Raw genomic sequence first — 18231 nt, forward strand, 5'->3', positions numbered from 1 at the left:
AGCCACAACCCCAGCCCTGATCCTTTATTTCTTTAAAGATGTTATGTGGGTCAAGAATCATGTTTAGTCTAAGGCTAATTATTCCCCACTACTTAACCTAGACCTTTGAATATTCTAGCCATTACCCCCACAAAATGGTTGGAACAAGCACCATTTCTGGTCCTGTTTGAGCACCAGGTATTTTTCCCTCTTAATTCTTTTGGGCGATTTCTCTCCCAGCCTCAAGTAGTTTTCTTGCATACATACATCGGCCATTTTTCTGATGAATATTAGAGAGGAGGGACCTCTGCAGAATTCTGAGGTTCATATTCTCTCTCTCTCTCTCTCTCTCTCTCTCTTTTCTCCAATACTGTCCTGAAAATTATATGTACCTTGGTCTCTTTGTACTCGGAGCTCCATTTACTCAACTTAGGGAATCTGCCAAACTCTGCTTGTTTTTTATTCTTTGGCTTTTCTGTACTATAGTCAGGGAATGCTTACAAACAGTAGTCTGGAGCAATCATAGGACTTGTCCTGTTTGTTGCTACCTCTCAGGAATCACAGCCCTTCATTGCATAAACTTCATTATATTGAAAATCACTGTCTTGGGCTTGGAATATGGCTCAGTGCTAGAGTGTTTGCATTGCATGAATGAGCTCCTAGGTTCAAAAAAAAAGAAAGAAGAAAGAAAGAAAGGGGAAAAAGGAAGGAAGGAAGGGAAAACCACTGTATGATAAATAAATTGTACAGTTTTTTTTAAAGTTGTTTCTGGCAGGAGGGTGAATCTGGAATCCCTTTCTCCATATTTTCTAGAAACACAAGTCTAAATGTAAGACTTTTTAATGGAAGTAGACATTATTTGTCAATTGATCACTATGCCTTCTGAAACCACAGGCTTGCTGTGGTAGAAGTCAAGATTCTTTGGCCTCTCTGTTGCATCCAGGTGTTTAGTTGTAATGGTAGACTTAATGATATTTGTGTCTTCTTATATTTTAATCTTTGCTATACAAACTAGGGCAGATCTGAGTTTGGGGGCAGGTTAGCAAGCCATGGGTAAAATAGGACTTACATTCCTGAAACATCAGTTTAACTCAGAGATTTGACACTAGAAAAAGGCCAGGTGCAGTGATGCACACCTTTAATCCCCATGACTTGGGAGGCTGAGACAAGAAGACCACATGTTTGAGGCCAGCCTCAGCAACTTAGCAAGGCCCAGCAATTTAATGAGACCCTGTTGAAAACTGGAAAAAAAAAGGCTGGAGATGTGGCTCAGTGGTAAAGAGTCCCTGGGTTCATTCCCCAATACCAGAAAAGAAGGAAGAAATAAAAGCAATTAAAGGTGAATATAGAAATAAGTAGAGATGTGGGGGAGCATGCGTGTGTATGTATGTATGCATGTACAAGCACATACATGAGTGTATATGTCTTATTCTAAGTTCTGTCATGACATCCCTCTGACAGTGAATACACCCAGTGCCCAGGCCTTGGATTCTATAATTTTCTAATAAAATAAACAAGGGCTCCTTTGTAGAGAAATTGATTCCAGGGCTGGGATTAATTAAAATACAAGATGAGCACCTTATAATGCCAAAAAGTAAAGAAGTGTTCAAAAAAAGAATAGGGCATATCAAAAAGGCACAGGAAAAAAATCATTAATAAGTAAAATGAAAAAAACATAGGAGTCAACCTGAAAAAACACCTGATGACCTAACCTTGAACAGTTAACAATCTGGATAACAAAATAGTAATAGAATTTTAAGTCAAGGAAAAACCTAACTATCCTGAAACTCATACCAATATAAAAAACTGACTAAATAAATAAATGAGGGAGAAGGGACAGCTCTTCAGTAGAGAAATGCAATTAATGATTATAGAAGTAATGAAGAAACTAGAAAATCTCCACTAAAACATCACTGTAATAATTGTTGGAGGCAAGATCCACCAATGGATACTGAATTAATGGGTAGATGTTTGAGGAGAAATAGGATCTTTGCGTGTTCTCAAAGTGTGTTTCTCAAGATATGTATTAATTACAAAAGGAAAAATAGTAACAGAAGAATGCAGAAACTCAGCAGATAGTACCTTAACAAAGTGAAGGTTAACATTCACCAGTAATAATATATCCAGCATCTTATACCTCTGATATAATGTACTGAGAAGGACACAGCATAATAGCTGCAATACATATTCCTGACAAAAATGCATAACCTCAATCTAGTTATGAGGAAACATCATGAAAATCCAAATTTGAAAAATCTATAAAATATATGATCACTAATCTTCAGAAAGTATCAAGGTCATGAAAGACAAGACTAGAGGAACCATCATTGATTGGAAGAAACTGAGAAGACATTACAAATGTGACATGGAATTCTGGATTAGATTATGGAATGTCAGAAAGGCTATTAGTGAGAAACTAATGAAATCCAAATAAAATACACAATTTGGTTAATAGTATTGTACTGATGTTAATTTCTTGACTTTAATAATTGTACTATATTTATGTTAGATATTAAAATTGGAAAAAGACAAATGAAAGTCATATGGGAACTCACTGTACTATTTTTGCAACTTCTATAAGTCTGAAGTTATTTCAAAGTAAGAGTTTAAAAGGTGATTTTGAATATCATTTATATTATCAAGGGGACATATATAGAACTATTATTAAGAATAGGCTTTGAGTAAGAAGACTTAAACATTAATCCTGGTTCTGTCACTTATTAGCTCTGTGAACTAGAGTGAGTCACTTAATCTCTCTTTTCATCTCAGTTTCATCATCTATAAAATGTAAGGATTAAGGAAGAATAATATATAACATGCATCAGTTAGTGTGTAGTACATCATCAGTGCCCAAAGAGGGTAAAATTAAATTGGATATTTAAGATAAAGTACTGGGCTCCAACTCCTAGATCCTCTGGGTACCTGCTGTGGTGAAAATTTTTGAGAAGCATGTGTGCATATGGACTGAGTTATAGTTCTTAGCCCTTCTGATTAACTGTTATGAAGTCTTCCAACTTTTTGTAGGCTTCAGTAGAATTTAAAGCTATAGGGAAAGTAGCTACCAGAGCCACCAACTCATTGGCATTGTGGTTATATATATGTATGGCAGATTAGTTACTATCAATGTTTTTTATTCAAGGATTGTGTATCTAGTTAGTGTTTAGTAGTTATGACTTGCTAATGGTGTATTGGTTATTGTTATGCCAGGACTTCGGGATATGGGAACGTGGAGACAAGACCAACCAAGGGATCTCAGAACTGAATGCCAGTTCAGTTGGAATGGCAAAGGTAATTTTGCTTTCTTGTTTATACAAAGTATGGGGTAAGGAAGTCTGGTGCACCTTTGCCATAGAAAAAAACTTAATGAGCATGTGGACCATCATCAGATTAATTATTCTTTTAAACCACAGACAAAATCCAGATTCTCCCATGGAACTATGGGTATGTAGATAAAAACTTTTACAAGCTCCAGATTTGATAGCCAACTGCTTTTCTGGTATGCCTCTACTTAAATGTCTCACAAGGATTTCAAAGTACTTTAAACCCATTATCTCTACCATTACAAAAACAAAGGAAACTTTTTGTTCTTCCATGGAGCAGTTGACCAACCTTGATATCAGAGAACCATCTCTCAATCCTCCATTCCCTTACTCTCCTCTGTCCCCCATATCATCATCATCATCACCACCACCACCACTTTCTGCTTAGCTCTGTCTTTTCATCCTATCAGCTTTTATTTTCTCTGAAAACAGCAAGACTGCATAAAATAGTATAGCAGGAATAGGATTTAATATATCCATCATGATAAATATGTATAATATGATTTTTTTTACTAAAAGGCAAAGACACAGATTGATTTTTCGAATTATATATATATTAGTTGTAGATGGACACAATACCTTTATTTATTTATTTTTAATGCCATGCTGAGGATTGAACCCAGTGCTTGACACCTACTAGTTAAGTGCTCTACCCCTGAGCCATAACCCCAGCCCCAACAGATTGATTTTAAAAAAGAAAAAAAGAAATTCAATCTATATTGGCTAAATAACAAAGATGATACAGATGATTAAAGAAAAAAGGACAAGCAAAGTCTGAAATACATGAAAAATATTAGTGGAGCTGGTCATAATGGTGCATGCCTGTAATCCCAATGACTCAGGAGGCTGAGGCAGGAGGATCACAACTTTGAGGTCAGCCTCAGCAATTTATCAAGATCGTAAACAACTTAGTGAGAACCCCATCTCAAAAAAAAAAAAAAAAGAGCTGGGGATATAGAATAGTTGAAAAAGCACCATTTGGCTCAATCACCAGCACCGAAAAAAAAAAAAAAGAAGAAGGAAAGAAAGAAAAAAGAACAGGGGTGACTCTATATGAATATCAAATGAAATAGACTTCAAAGCAAAAATATTACATTGGATAAAGAACACAAAGAGGATCATGATAAACTTTTTTTTGGTACCAAGGATTGAACTCAGGGGTGCTTAATCACTGAGCTACACCCCCAGACTTGTTTTATATTTTACTTGGAGACAGGGTCTCACTGAATTGCTAAGTGCCTTGCTAAATTGCTAAGGCTGGCTTTGAACTCCTGATTCTCCTACCTCAGCCTCTACAGCTGCTGGATTATAGGCATGCACCACCATGCCCAGCCATGATAGACTTTTAAGAGGCACAACCTATAATAAGAAAGTCTAATCTGAAATGTAGTTTCAATTAGTACACAGTAAATATATTAGATATATAAGGCTAACAGAAATAGTTATAAGGTAGTAGTTGAACAAAAAATATTGTCAGGCTATGATACATGCAATAAACCAAAACTGAGATCATAGAAAATTTGAATTATATAATTGATGCAGTAAAGTTAATAAATATATGTGGAACTTTGTATTTATAAATATGTAAGGTAAGCTCTTTCTTTTTAATGTATTTTAAAATGAAAAAATAGTACGGATATTAAATTTATATTTTAAAATGCGGTCATACTATACCTACTTCTTTGTAACCTGATTTTTTAATTCAGTAAATCTCATGTCACTGAAGAGCATAACTAAACATGCTACTGTGTCATTTCTTTTAAGATTAATTTGATCTTTTCAGTTGTTGTATAGCATTTAATAATCACTCTATTAATGAAATTATGTTCATTTTTTTACTATTTCAAATAATGTTTAATTAGTATTCTTGTACATACATCTTGATGAACTTGCACAATTTTTTTTATAGAATAGATTTTTGTTTAAAATGGAAACACTGAGTTAAGGGATATATACTTTAAAATTCCCCTCCAAAATTTTTTTACTAGTTTCCTTTTTCCCATCAATATATGAAAGGTATATGACATTATATGCCATATATGACCATTTTCTTCAAACCTTTATTTTTGTGTATTTGACCCAAAAAGTTTTAACCACTGAAACTAATTTTTTTTTCTATTTTGAAATCATTTCAGACTGGGGAACATTGTAGGAATGGTACAAATAATTCTCATACATTTTTCATCTAAGTTTCTCACTTGGTGACATTTACTTTACATTTTTCTCTAGCTGTTTAAGCACACATTCACACACACACACACACACACACACACACACAATTTTTTTTTCTGAGCCAGTTGAGAGTACGCTACAGAAACGAAGCCCCACTACTCCTCAACTACTTCATTGTGAATTTCCTCAAAGACTCTTCCATAACTATAATACAATCATTAAAATCAGGAAATTAACACTGGCGTTATCCTACCATCCAATTCTCATATCTCATCCAAATTTTGTTCATTGTCCCAATAATGGCATTTATGGCAAAAAAGTCTTTGTGATATAGGATCCAGTCTAGAATAACATATTACATTTAGTTATAATGTCTCTTTAGGCTCCTTCAATCTGGAACACTACTTCAGTTTTTACTTATCTTTCATGACCCTGGCAGTTTTGAAGAATACAGGCTGGTTTTTTTGTTTGTTTTGTTTGGCCTAGTTTGATCCTGGGAATAGAATCCAGGATCTTAAACATGCTAAGCACGTACTGTACCACTGAGCTTCCCCTCACTTAATTACCCAGCCTCAGATCAGTTATTTATAGAATGTCCCTTAATTTGATTTGGTGTGCTATTCCCTTATGATTAGATTCAAGTCATGTTTTTGGCAAGAATACCACAGAGGTGATTCTGTATCATCAGGGAGTGCATAGTGTAAGTTTGTCCCATTATTGTTAAGGTTATCTTTAATCACTTAATTAAATTGGCTTTTGCCAGAAACCTCTGCTATGAATTTGCTATTTTCCCCTTTGTTATTAATGAGTATTTTGTGCCTGGTCTATTTCCACTTACCCTTACTTTTGTTTTGAGTATCATTTCTTTAGGGAAGCATCTTTGAAACTGCCTTTTAGCCCTAAGACTATATCAGTCCTGCCTATAATTGAGGAAATTATATTCAATCTTGCTCACAATTTAATGCAAGTGAATGCAACAGATAAACCTTTTTTATCAAATCAGGGAAAAATCAAGACACATTTTTTTGTACAAAGGAAGGTATTGTCAAATACCTTCCTTTATTTTACTTATTTATTTTTATTTGGTGCTGAGGATCAAACCCAGTGCCTCACATGTGCTCTATCACTGAGCCACAACCTTAGCCCTCAAATACCCTCCTGGTAGTTATATTGGTATGACATGCATTAAAAACAATTTAGCATTATATCTCAAAAATTGATCATTCCCATTGACCAAATAATTCTACTTCAGAAAAATAATGCTTACAAAACAACTCAAAATGAAAACACATAATTGTTCGCTCAACAACAAGCCTACTATATACCCTGCTATATACTCTAGATATTAGTAAAAACACAACCCTGACCTCAAGGAATTTTTAATTTAGCAAGAGATGAAATAGGAAATGAAACTTAAGTCATTTACTTGGCATGACTGGTATTTTGAATTTAAATTTACATAAAAAAGTATGAATTGGTGAGCCATTTTGCCTTAAAACTGGCAAATATCACTTTTTCAGGAGATATAGCCTATATGGAGAAATAAATTCATAACTCTGACACAGTTTTCATCTATCACTCAGTTGTGTTATTTGTTATTATTTTTTTTCTTTAGGCATTGGCAATTGAAACCAGGGACATTTTACCACTGAGATACATCCCCAGCTCTTTTTATTATTATTATTATTTTTTATTTTGAGAAGGGTCTCACTAAGTTTGCTTAGGGCTTCACTAAGTTGCTAAGGTTGGCCTCAAACTTTCAATCCTCTTGCCTCAGCCTCCAGTATTGTTGGAATTACAGGTGTGTGCACCACCAGGCCCAGCTCACCCAGTTATATTATTTATGAGGATAATAAGATTAATTATAAGTTTGACTGTTGACCAGAAATATTAAAATAATATAATCTAGTTTAAGTATCTGTCTTAAGGATTTGATAGCCTAAACAACTTTATCAGCTTTCTCTTGCCTTCTTTTTTAAAATTATAATTATTAATGCATGTTCATTGTACAAAATAACGGTTTTGACAGTGACATGGCCATACATTCATATATTGTGCAATAATTATATTCATCCTCCCTATTACCTTCCTTTGCCATTCTCTCTCTCCCCCTTTCTCCTGGTGCATTTTCCCTTCCCTAATAGTCCCTCTTCTAGTTTCAGGTCATCCTTTGTTTGTTTGAGTTTCCACATATGAGAGAAAATACTAGTCTTGCAATGTCTGGCATATTTTGCTTAACATGATGACCTCTGATACATCCATTTTTTTTTACAGATGACATGATTTCATTCTTTTTTGGGGGGGATACCAGGAATTGAACTCAGGGGCACTCGACCACTGAGCCACATCCCCAGCCCTATTTTGTATTTTATTTAGAGACGGGTCTCACTGAATTGCTTAGCACTTCACTTCTGCTGAGGCTGGCTTTGAATTCATGATCCTCCTGTCTCAGCCTCCCCAGTCACTGGGATTATAGGCATGCACCATGGTGCCTGGCTATTTCATTCTTCTTCATGGCTGAAGTAATAAACACTTTTTTATGGAATGTGGACATATACTCTACTGTGTATATATACTATATTTTTGTTATTGTTTTATCTGTTGACAAGCACCTAGGCTGATTACATAATTTGGCTGTTGTAAATGGTGCTGTAGTAAACATGGATATGTATGTCTGTCTTTTGTATGTTGACTTTTTTTCTTTGGAAATAAACCCAAAGAGTGGTACAACTGGATTATACAGTAGATCTGTTTTTAGGCTTTTTAAGGAACTTCCATGCTGTTTTCCATAGTGACTGTAGTAATTTACATTTCTACCACTAGTTCCTTTTTTCCACATCTTCCTCAGCATTTTTTATTTTGCATTTTTTTAATATTGACTATTCTGAATGGGGTAGTTAGGAAATTTTTTATTTGCATTTCCTTGATGTTGAATATTTTTTCATATACTAATTGGCTGTTTGTACTTCTTTTGAGAAGTGTCCATTCAGATCTTTTGCCCATTTATTGATTAGATTACTTGTTCTTTTGTTAGATTTTTTTTTAGTTCTTCATATATTCTGAATATTAATCTTCTATCAGATGAATAGCTGGCAAAGTAGTTTTTTCATAATGTGGAAAACACTTATGCTGCAAATGAATTGTAAAAAGATACCAAATGTAATCTCAAGTATATGTGTGTATATATATATATATATATATATATATATATATATATGCATGCATAGGAAAAACTAGTGGCTGTTTGGAATGATTTCTCCCTCTTTATACTTTACTGTGTTTTTAAAAATTCTATAAGGAGTATACTTTACTTTTATGATCTGAAAGCATATTTAGAAATGCAAGAAATTAATAAATTATTTTTAAATGTTGATCTCACATTTGTGTGGAATCTTAAAAAGTCAAAGCCTGTCATGGTGGCACACAACTGTAATCCCAGTAACTTGGGAGCCTGAGGTAGAGGAGTCAAAAGTTCAAGGCCAACTTGGGCAATTTAGCAAGACACCATCTCAAAAAATAAAAAAGGGCTGGGATTGTAGTTTGGTGGTAGAGTGTCCCTGGGATCACTCCCCAGTACCAAAAGGAAAAAAGAAAAACAAGTCAAACAGAGAAGTAGAGAATCGAATGATGATCACCAAGGCTGGAGCAATGGAGAAGGGAAGGAATGCGGAATTGTTGATCAATGGGTAGAAAGTTTCAGATAGAAGAAATAAATTTTATCTGTTGCTCATTAGGTTGACTATAATCAATAAATTGTGTGTCTGTGTGTGTGTGTGTGTGTGTGTGTGTATGAGTGTATAAAATTAAAACCATGGTGGGGGGGGCTGGGGTTGTGGCTCAGCGGTAGAGCGCTCGCCTAGCACATGTAAGGCACTGGGTTCGATCCTCAGCAACACATATCAATAAATAAATAAAATAAAGGTATTGTGTCCAACTATAACTAAAAAATAAAATATTCTTAAAAATTAAAACCATGGGAATTCCTTCTTTGTTTGGTGACTAAGAATGTTTATTTTAAAGTGAATTGTAGTATGTTTCTAAGGAAGTTACTTCTGTGTGGAAACTCAGCTGTGTAGCAATATGTATGGTGGTTATGTTATCTTACACCACACAACTTCTAACATTTCTTATGTACTGGTATCATACTTGGAGCATCCTTGCCAAAAAAAAACAGTGGTTTACTACAAATTCATGTTCTATGTTCAAATTATTTTTTCACTTTTTTGTAGCATTATAGTTGTACATAATGATGTCAAATTATTTTGGTGTGCTGCTTGACTTGATAGTGCTATAGACTCCATTGTAACTTTCTCTGGGACCATATGGGAGAAAAAGAAAAATAAATATTATTGTATTTTCTGCTCTATAAAACATATTTAAAAGTGACATCATATGCATTGGTAAGATACTAGGATACAGGGAATATAAATATACACCTTTTGGGATTTGTTTGTTTGTTTTTGGTGGTAGTGGTATTAGGAATTGAACCCAGCGCTTTGCATATGCTAGGCTAGTGCTGTATCACTGAGCTATATCTCCAGCCCAGAAGTATTAATCTTTCTCACCCTGAAAGTGTCCTTTCTTCCATTGCTTTGCACAGGCAGCCCTGGAAGCACTAGATGAACTGGACCTATTTGGTGGAAAAGGTGGCCCCCAATCTGTTATTCATGTCCTAGCTGATGAAGTACAACACTGCCAGGTAAGGGAATAATGGACCATGTTATAGAAAATTTTATTCTTGCCTAGACTCACATTTAGCATGAGCTATAGATTAAGAAGAGCAGATGGTTAGTACATCATCTGATTTATTACCATGTGTCAAGAAATGTCTTTATCAAGCATAGTGTACTGAGATAAGTCAAATATAGCATAGTCTATAAAATGTATAATATTCCTGTTCTGTTATAAAAGGTTTTGAAAGGATCCTATCTTAATATACAAAATTCTCCATTGCCATCATATCAAGAGGCTATAATATTCCTGAAAATTTCTTTTTCTAAATATATAAAGAGAACAAGAGATAATAGTTTTGGGGTATTTTTCACAGTGTGTCTGAAACAGTCTTTTGTTTGGTAACTTCCAGGGTTAGATAATTTGGAGATCAGAATGTTAATGTTGTAAATATATATCTTCAGTTTTGTTTATGATTACTATCATTTTTGAAATATTAAGTTTTACCTGGGTGTGGTGGCACATGCCTATATTCCCAGCTACTGAGGAAGCTAAAATGGGAGGATCACTTGAGGTCATGGCGAACTCATGAATTTGAGATGAACATGGGCAACATTGTGAGGCCTCATCTTAAACAAATGGATATAAAGAAAGAGTTTATTATAAAGAAAGATTTAGATGTTTTTTTCTCATTGGAATGATGAATTTTATCCTTTTTTTTTCAAAGTCTGATTAGATGTTCATGTGTTCTAATGAATATAAGCTTGCCTTCTAATTTTAAAAACAAAACTTTTCCATGGGGAAAAATATATGTCAGAGGCATAAGACCTGACCCTTCCTTATCTTGCATTTCAGCAGCTATATTTTGCATTAACTTTATCCTTAAATAGCTACTAATGGACCAATAGAACAATGGGTGGGATAATGTTAGAATGATCTCTATACACAAGCAGCTCCTTAAGAATAGAATGGGGACTTACTAAGAACAGAATTAAGAGAAGGGATGACTTAACCAAAGTAGCTAGTTTTCTAAACTCTCTCTATTGAATAATGTTGAGGTTATCTTCTGAAAGATCTTCCACATTAATCTCTTGAAACTAAAACTGTTTTATAATGCCAAGGTATTTACTAATGTACCATATTTGAATTTCTTCCTCTTAGTCTATCCTTAATTCACTACTGCCCCGGGCTTCAACATCCAAAGAAGTTGATGCTAGTCTGTTGTCAGTGATTTCTTTCCCAGCCTTTGCTGTCGAGGACAGCCAGTTGGTGGAGCTCACAAAACAGGAGATAATCACCAAGCTTCAGGTATGTCCACATTTGCCTTTCTTCTCTTTGAGACTGTGACTTTGAGGGGGATAGTGCATCTGGAGGCCTTGAACATGATCTGTGTCCGTGATTTTAAGGAATCTTTTATTTTTCTGAGTTGTCCTCTTCTAATAGTTTCATTTAAAAGCTTTTTAGTTTCTATAGTTATTGCTAGTGGAAATACAGAATGGGTACATTCACTTTGGGAAACAGTTTGGCAGTTTCTTACAAATTTAAACATGTACCTATCATGTGATCCAATGACTTCTTTCCTATATAGCTACCCTACAGAAGTAAAAATTTGTTTTTATTTTATATTTTATTTATTCTCTAACAAAAATCTGCACACAGATGTTTATAACAGTGTTACTGATAATTGCAAAAAAAGAACTAGAAACAACCTTCAATGCAAAAATAGATAAAAAATTACAATTCCTCCCAATGTAATACTGTTCAACAATACTGATCTATGTGACAATATGGATGATTCTTAAGTGCATTTTGCTAAGTGAAATAAATACCAGACCCCAAAGACTATGTTTTATATGATTCCACTTACATGGTACTCTGGAAAAGAAAAATGAACAGGAAAAAAAAAGAAACATTCGTGGTTGCCAGAAGTTGGAGGTAGAGGTTGTCTATAAAGATATAGTCTAAAGGGGTTGGGGTTGTGATTTAGCAGTAGACCCCTTGCCTAGCACATGCAAGGCTCTGGGTTCGATCCTCAGCACCACATAAAAAATAAATAAATAAAATAATGGTATTGTGTCCAACTACAACTAAAAAAAATTTTAAAGATATAGCTCTGGAATTTTGTTTAATTTTAGCAATAAGATTTTTTAATTGGTACCTTATAATTACACATAATGGTGGGTTTGTTGTTACATATTCATACACACACACAATATAACAATATAATTTGGTCAATGTTTTAGTCAGCTTTTTCATTGCTGTGACTAAAAGACCCTGACCAGAATGCTTGTAAGGAAGGAAAAGTTTGAGGGCTTATGTTTTCAGAGGTCTCAGTCCATAGACAGTCAGCTCCATTTTCCAGGGCTTCAGGTGAGGCAGAACATAGTGGTGGAAGAGTGTGTCAGAGGGAAACAGCTCACATGCTGATCAGGAAGCAAAGAGACTCCACTCGACAGATACAATATCTATACCCCAAAGGCATACTCCCAATGCCCCATCACCTCCAGCCATACCCTACCTACATTCAGTTAACACTCAGTCCTATCAGGAGATTAACACACTGATTGGGTTAAGGCTTTCATAATCCAATCATGTAATCTCTAAACCTTCTTACATTGTTTCACACATGAGCTTTTGGGGCACACCTCACATCTAAACCATAGCAGTCAATATCATCCTGTAGTATTTCCCATTTCCCTCTGTGGTCCCTTTCCTCTACTAGTTTCCCTTTGATTTTCATGAGATACCCACCCGTCATATGTGGAAGTTATGGAGAAAAAAGAAAAAGAAAGGTGGGGGAGGAGCTCTGCATTATTTTGAGGGTGATGGAATGGTTCTTTATGGACTATGCTAGTAGAAACATGACTCTATATGAAACCATTAGTGTATAGGTAGGGAGGCAGGGGGATCAAGAGAGAGAGCAGAGGACATATTGGGGAATGTTATTAATCATGTTATATGCATGTACAAATGTGCCACAATGAAACCTGCTGTTCTGTATAATTATTATTCACCAATAAAATTTTTAAAAATTATTTTTAAATAGTATTAATGCCAAGGGGTCATAGCTTATGTGAAATGTTTAAGCAACTAGAATTATTCATTATCAAATATTAAGTAAATGTTTACTGTATACACAAAAACATATTGAAGAAATAAAGGAAATATAAAATTACCATTAGGTAAACACTAAAATATAATTGTTTCAGGAGTGACCCACTGACTGATGGATGCTAAAATCTGTGGATGAAAGCTTAAGCAGAGACAGAATATTTGTGTAGTCTCAAAGTGTCTCCCTCTAAATATCTAATATATAATATTTACAATGGGAAAACTATAGTGAAGAAACCCAGCAGATACCACTTTAACAGAATGATCGGGGGAACTTCACCACTAATAGGACATATTGACATCACATGCCCCCTTCTATAATGCACTGAGAAGGGCACATCAACTGTGTGGTATCCTCCAGTAATACATAACCTAAATTGCATTATGAGAAAAAGTCAGACAAAACTAAATGTGGAACATTATACAAAATAACTCATGAATACTCTTTAAAAGTATCAAGGTCATAAAAAACAAAGAAAGGCTGAGGAACTGTCATAGAGTGGAAGAGACTAAGGACACAGGGCAACTAAAAGCAGTGTGGGATTCAGAATTTGGTCCTGGAACAAACACACACACAAAAAGAGCATTAGTAGAATAACTGGTGAAAACCATTTAACTTCTGTACTTTGGTTAATAGTATTGTACCAAAGTTAATGTTTTAGTTCTGATAAATGTTCTATGATTATGTAAGATGTTAATATAAGATTATGGTGATTGATGGATATATTGGTACACTGTACAGTATTTGTAATTTCTCAAATTTAAAAATATGTTTTTTAAACCCTGTGGTGTCTCATAAGCTCTGTGAGCTATTGGCAGGACCATATAGATTAGTAATTAGGCTGTCAGACTTACCCTAAGGTGGATATTGTTAGTAATGCTGATCTAAGGAAGAACCTATAACAGCCCTCACTTGAAATCACATTGCTGGAAATCAATTTCTGCTGCTGGGCTGATTTCAGGTTTTTTGTTTTTGTTTTTAGCTATCATGTCTGTATTGGTGAGAAACTGCACAGATAGATTTTACCAAATATATATTTCTGACTATTTATATTGATGTACCTATGTATAAGCTTCTGAGATTTTTGCTCTATCTCCCCAGGGTCGTTATGGTTGCTGTCGTTTCCTACGAGATGGATATAAAACTCCTAAAGAAGTAGGTTTCTTTTCCCACAAATGAACATATGGGAGAAGGGTCACTGCTATCTGCAACATCATTCAGAGAGAATATTTATGTCATTGATGGTGCTTATGTAAATCACTAAATGGGAAAATAATAACTGGTGTTTGCTGTATTTGTTGGGCTTCACTGCCATGTTCTCAGTTTGGGGACCACTCTGGATTAGATAAAAAGAAAGAAAACTCTTGCAGTTAGTTAATTTCAGGAAAGAATTACTGATGAATGTTAAAAATCAGTGGGCAAAAGTTTAAGCAAAACCAGAAAATTTGCATAATCTCATGAGTATCTCCCCCCAATATTTAAAAATTACAAAGGAAAAAATCTTGCCATCGGTACATCTTTCTGGTCCCTTGTTTTCATCCATTTTCTGCTGCCAATAACATAATACACAGAATGGGTGAGTTATATAGAAAAGTGTTTTATTTATTTTGGCTCACAGTTCTGGAGGTATGAGTTCAAGGGTTCATATCTAGTGATGGCCTTCTTGTTGGCAGAGTCCTAAGGTGGTGCAGGGCATCATGTGGCAAAAGCTAGGGAGCATGAGCATGTCTGTGTGTCTCTTCTGGTCACTCTCTCTCTCTTTCTCTCTCTTTTAATAAAGCCACCAGTATTCATTCATGAGGGCTCCACCCTAATAATCTTATTGGATCCCAATCCCCTCTCCCAGGCCTCACCTCTAAACACCATAGTTGGATTAAGTTTCTGCCCTCTTAATAGCTAACAATGCAGATTAAATTTCAACACATGGACCCTTGGGGAACACACTCAAACCAAATCCAAATTATAGCAACCCTTTGCAAGTTTTTTTAATTCGTTATTTCTAAACAGTCTCAATCTTGAAAAGGTTAAATTCCTTTTTTTTCTAATAGACAAATTTTTTCTTGGAAATATCCATAGGGAAAATTAAATAAATTAAAAGTGTTTTTTTGTTCCTGGAGATTGAACCCAGAGGTGCTTTACCACTGGGCTACATCTCCAGCCCTTATTTATTTATTGAAGACAGTCTAGCTAATTTGCCCAGGCTAATCTGGAACTTGTAATCCTCCCACCTCAGTCTTCCAAATAACTAGGGTTACAGGCATTTATCACTATACCTGACTACTAAAGAGAATTAATGGTCAATAATAAACATTTTCATTGTTAATGCAAATATTGTTTAAGACTTAGGTGAGATGGTCAAGGGCCATTGTGATCTTTTAAATCAAGCTCAAACTTTTCTGGCCTACTTCCTCTTTTTCATTTTATTCCTTAGCATTGGATTTGACTGTTGCCCCCACCAGTATACTAAAATTATGCCCTAAAACATCATCATAAGCTTCTAAGTGACTGATCCAATAGCTTTTTCTCAATCCTTATTCTCCTTGACTTCTTAATTTTGTATCACTATTACCTACTCCTACATTTTCTTGAAATTCTTTTCCTATTTTAATTTTCACACTATACTCTCCTGAGTCTTCTTTCTGTCCTTCTGTCACCCCACTCTGAAGATTTGTGAGGATTCCATTTGGGGGCAGTTTGCTCATTTTATATAGTACTTTTTCACTAAGTTCATCTATTACTGGTAATTCATGTATCATTTCTATGAAGATGATTCTCAAACCCTCATCTCTAGCTGCCCTGGTAAGCATTCCTATTTGTACGTCCTATTACTAACTCAAACTTAGCAAGTATAAAACCAAATGAAACTTCATTGCAAGGTAAACTTACTTCTTCATATACCCTCCTGTGATGTCCTTATTACCCCACTTTCACTAGTTATAATCACCTCATACAGTACTAAGTACTGACTGACTTTTCTGAATCAAACTATATGTAGGGAAAGGCCATAATAATAATAATACCTCTGAACAAAAGATGTACATCTAATCTCTGAGTGATAAGACAGAATGTTTATTGTATTTTTACCAGGATCCCAATCGTTTGTACTATGAACCAGCTGAGCTGAAGTTGTTTGAAAACATTGAGTGTGAATGGCCATTGTTCTGGACATATTTTATCCTTGATGGGGTCTTCAGTGGAAATACTGAACAGGTAATGAGTTTGGGGAAGGAGTTTTCAGCAGACTGGTCTTCTTATATCTTGCTCTTTCAGTTAATGGTTATATCAATTTTGTGTTCAAATTGAAGTCTTCCTACTATAAAGGAGACAGAGATGTCCCCTACAGACTAGTAGCTGAGGGTACTAAGCTAAGAATTGGGAGACCTAAATTCTATTTTTTTGGCTTCAATTTTGACCACTGAATAGCCCAACTATTGTTATTGACTTCTTTCATTTCTCTGTACATCAGAACAGTTTTTCTCTCATCATAAATTATTAAAAATATGGAAATGTTAACTATCCTAATTGATTAACTAATCAAATTGATTCTTACACACTGTGTCTATGGATCAAATTACTACACTGAATCCCATAAATATATACAATTAAGATTATGATTTTACACTACTAGGATTAAACCCAGGATTTTGCACACTGTATATACATGCTCCACCACTGAGCTTCATCTCCAGCCTTTTTTTTCAATCTGTTCATCTCCAGTCTTTTAAAAAGTTTTTTTTTTTTTTTTGAGACAGAGTCTCCCTAATTTGCCCAGGCTGGGCTAAACTTGCAATCCTCCTGCCTTAGCCTCTCAAGTTGCTGAGACTATAGGTGTGTGCCACCATGCCCAGATCAAATAATGTTTTTTTAAAAAAAGATATCCCTGGGGCTGGGGATGTGGCTCAAGCGGTAGCGCGCTCGCCTGGCATGCGTGCGGCCAGGATTCGATCCTCAGCACCACATACAAACAAAGATGTTGTGTCCACCAAATACTTTAAATAAATAAATAAATAAATATTAAAAATTCTCTCTCTCTCTCCCTCTCTCTCACTCTCTCTTTAAAAAAAAAAGATATCCCTGGAGTTCTTTGAATTTCACAGATAGAGACATGTTGTAAATTCAAGGTACAATCAGTTTTCTCAGAGATAAAAACAGAAATGGACTGGAGTGAAAAAAGGGGGATGCCATGAAAGTAGAGGGTGAAGAGTAGAGTGGAGAGAGGAGATCTAGAGGGGAGGAAGAAAAAGATGATGGAAGCAGTATTGGGGAGTAAAATTGATTAGATTGTGTTTTAGTATATGTGCAAATATACCACAATGAAACCTATCATTCTGTATAATTGAGATGCAACAATACAAGAAAATAATGAGAGAAATTAGAGAAAAAGAACATAGAACAAAGAAGAAAAATTTAAAAAGAGGGAAGTGTGGGGAATACCCATAGCCATGTGGCCAGGTTGACCATCAGAGGGTTACAGTTTGTAAGCTATGAAGTGGTAAAAGAAGGGTTATCTGAAATGGGATAGAAATTTATAACATGCATGCAGTTCACTGTCCTCCTGAGGTATGTGCCTGTGTGTGTTTTGTGTATTCTTAAGCAGCTGAATGCATTCTTGGGATGAAATCATATATAAGCAAACATGAAATTTATGTTCTGCTCAAATTGTTCCCTAAACTATCCAATTCATTTGTGTTTTCAAAACAAATGTTATAGAATAACTGATTGTACATTTTTCTATCATAAGTTATAGGGTTTTCTAACTTTATTTTTCAGTACCCGGAATCAAACCCAGGGCTTTATGCATGCTAGGCATGTGCTCTGTCACTGAGCTATACCCCCAGCCCTTGTTTGTTTGTATTTGTTTTTATTTTTTACATCTTATGTATTGCTAGGCTTCAACAAATTACTAAGCAAAGGAATAAAACTAATCATACTAGAAACCAAATTTGACACAGGAAAATGCAGTTTTAAAGTCCAACC

At 35.0% G+C, this 18231-nt stretch overlaps 1 protein-coding gene across 5 annotated transcripts in view; it reads left to right on the top strand.

Moving 5' to 3' along the window:
- The window catches only part of Phka1 (phosphorylase kinase regulatory subunit alpha 1), a 107312-nt gene that overhangs the window by 25369 nt on the left and 63712 nt on the right, over positions 1-18231 (top strand). For all 5 annotated transcript variants that reach the window (XM_077107451.1, XM_077107452.1, XM_077107453.1 and 2 more), the window contains exons 6-10: positions 3187-3267; positions 10072-10170; positions 11304-11450; positions 14356-14409; positions 16342-16464. In XM_077107451.1, coding sequence (XP_076963566.1) covers positions 3187-3267; positions 10072-10170; positions 11304-11450; positions 14356-14409; positions 16342-16464 — 504 coding nt within the window. The remainder of the gene's footprint in view (positions 1-3186; positions 3268-10071; positions 10171-11303; positions 11451-14355; positions 14410-16341; positions 16465-18231) is intronic.

This window comes from Callospermophilus lateralis, chromosome X (genome assembly GCF_048772815.1).
Source record: "Callospermophilus lateralis isolate mCalLat2 chromosome X, mCalLat2.hap1, whole genome shotgun sequence".
In the NCBI taxonomy this organism is placed as follows: Eukaryota; Metazoa; Chordata; class Mammalia; order Rodentia; family Sciuridae; genus Callospermophilus; species Callospermophilus lateralis.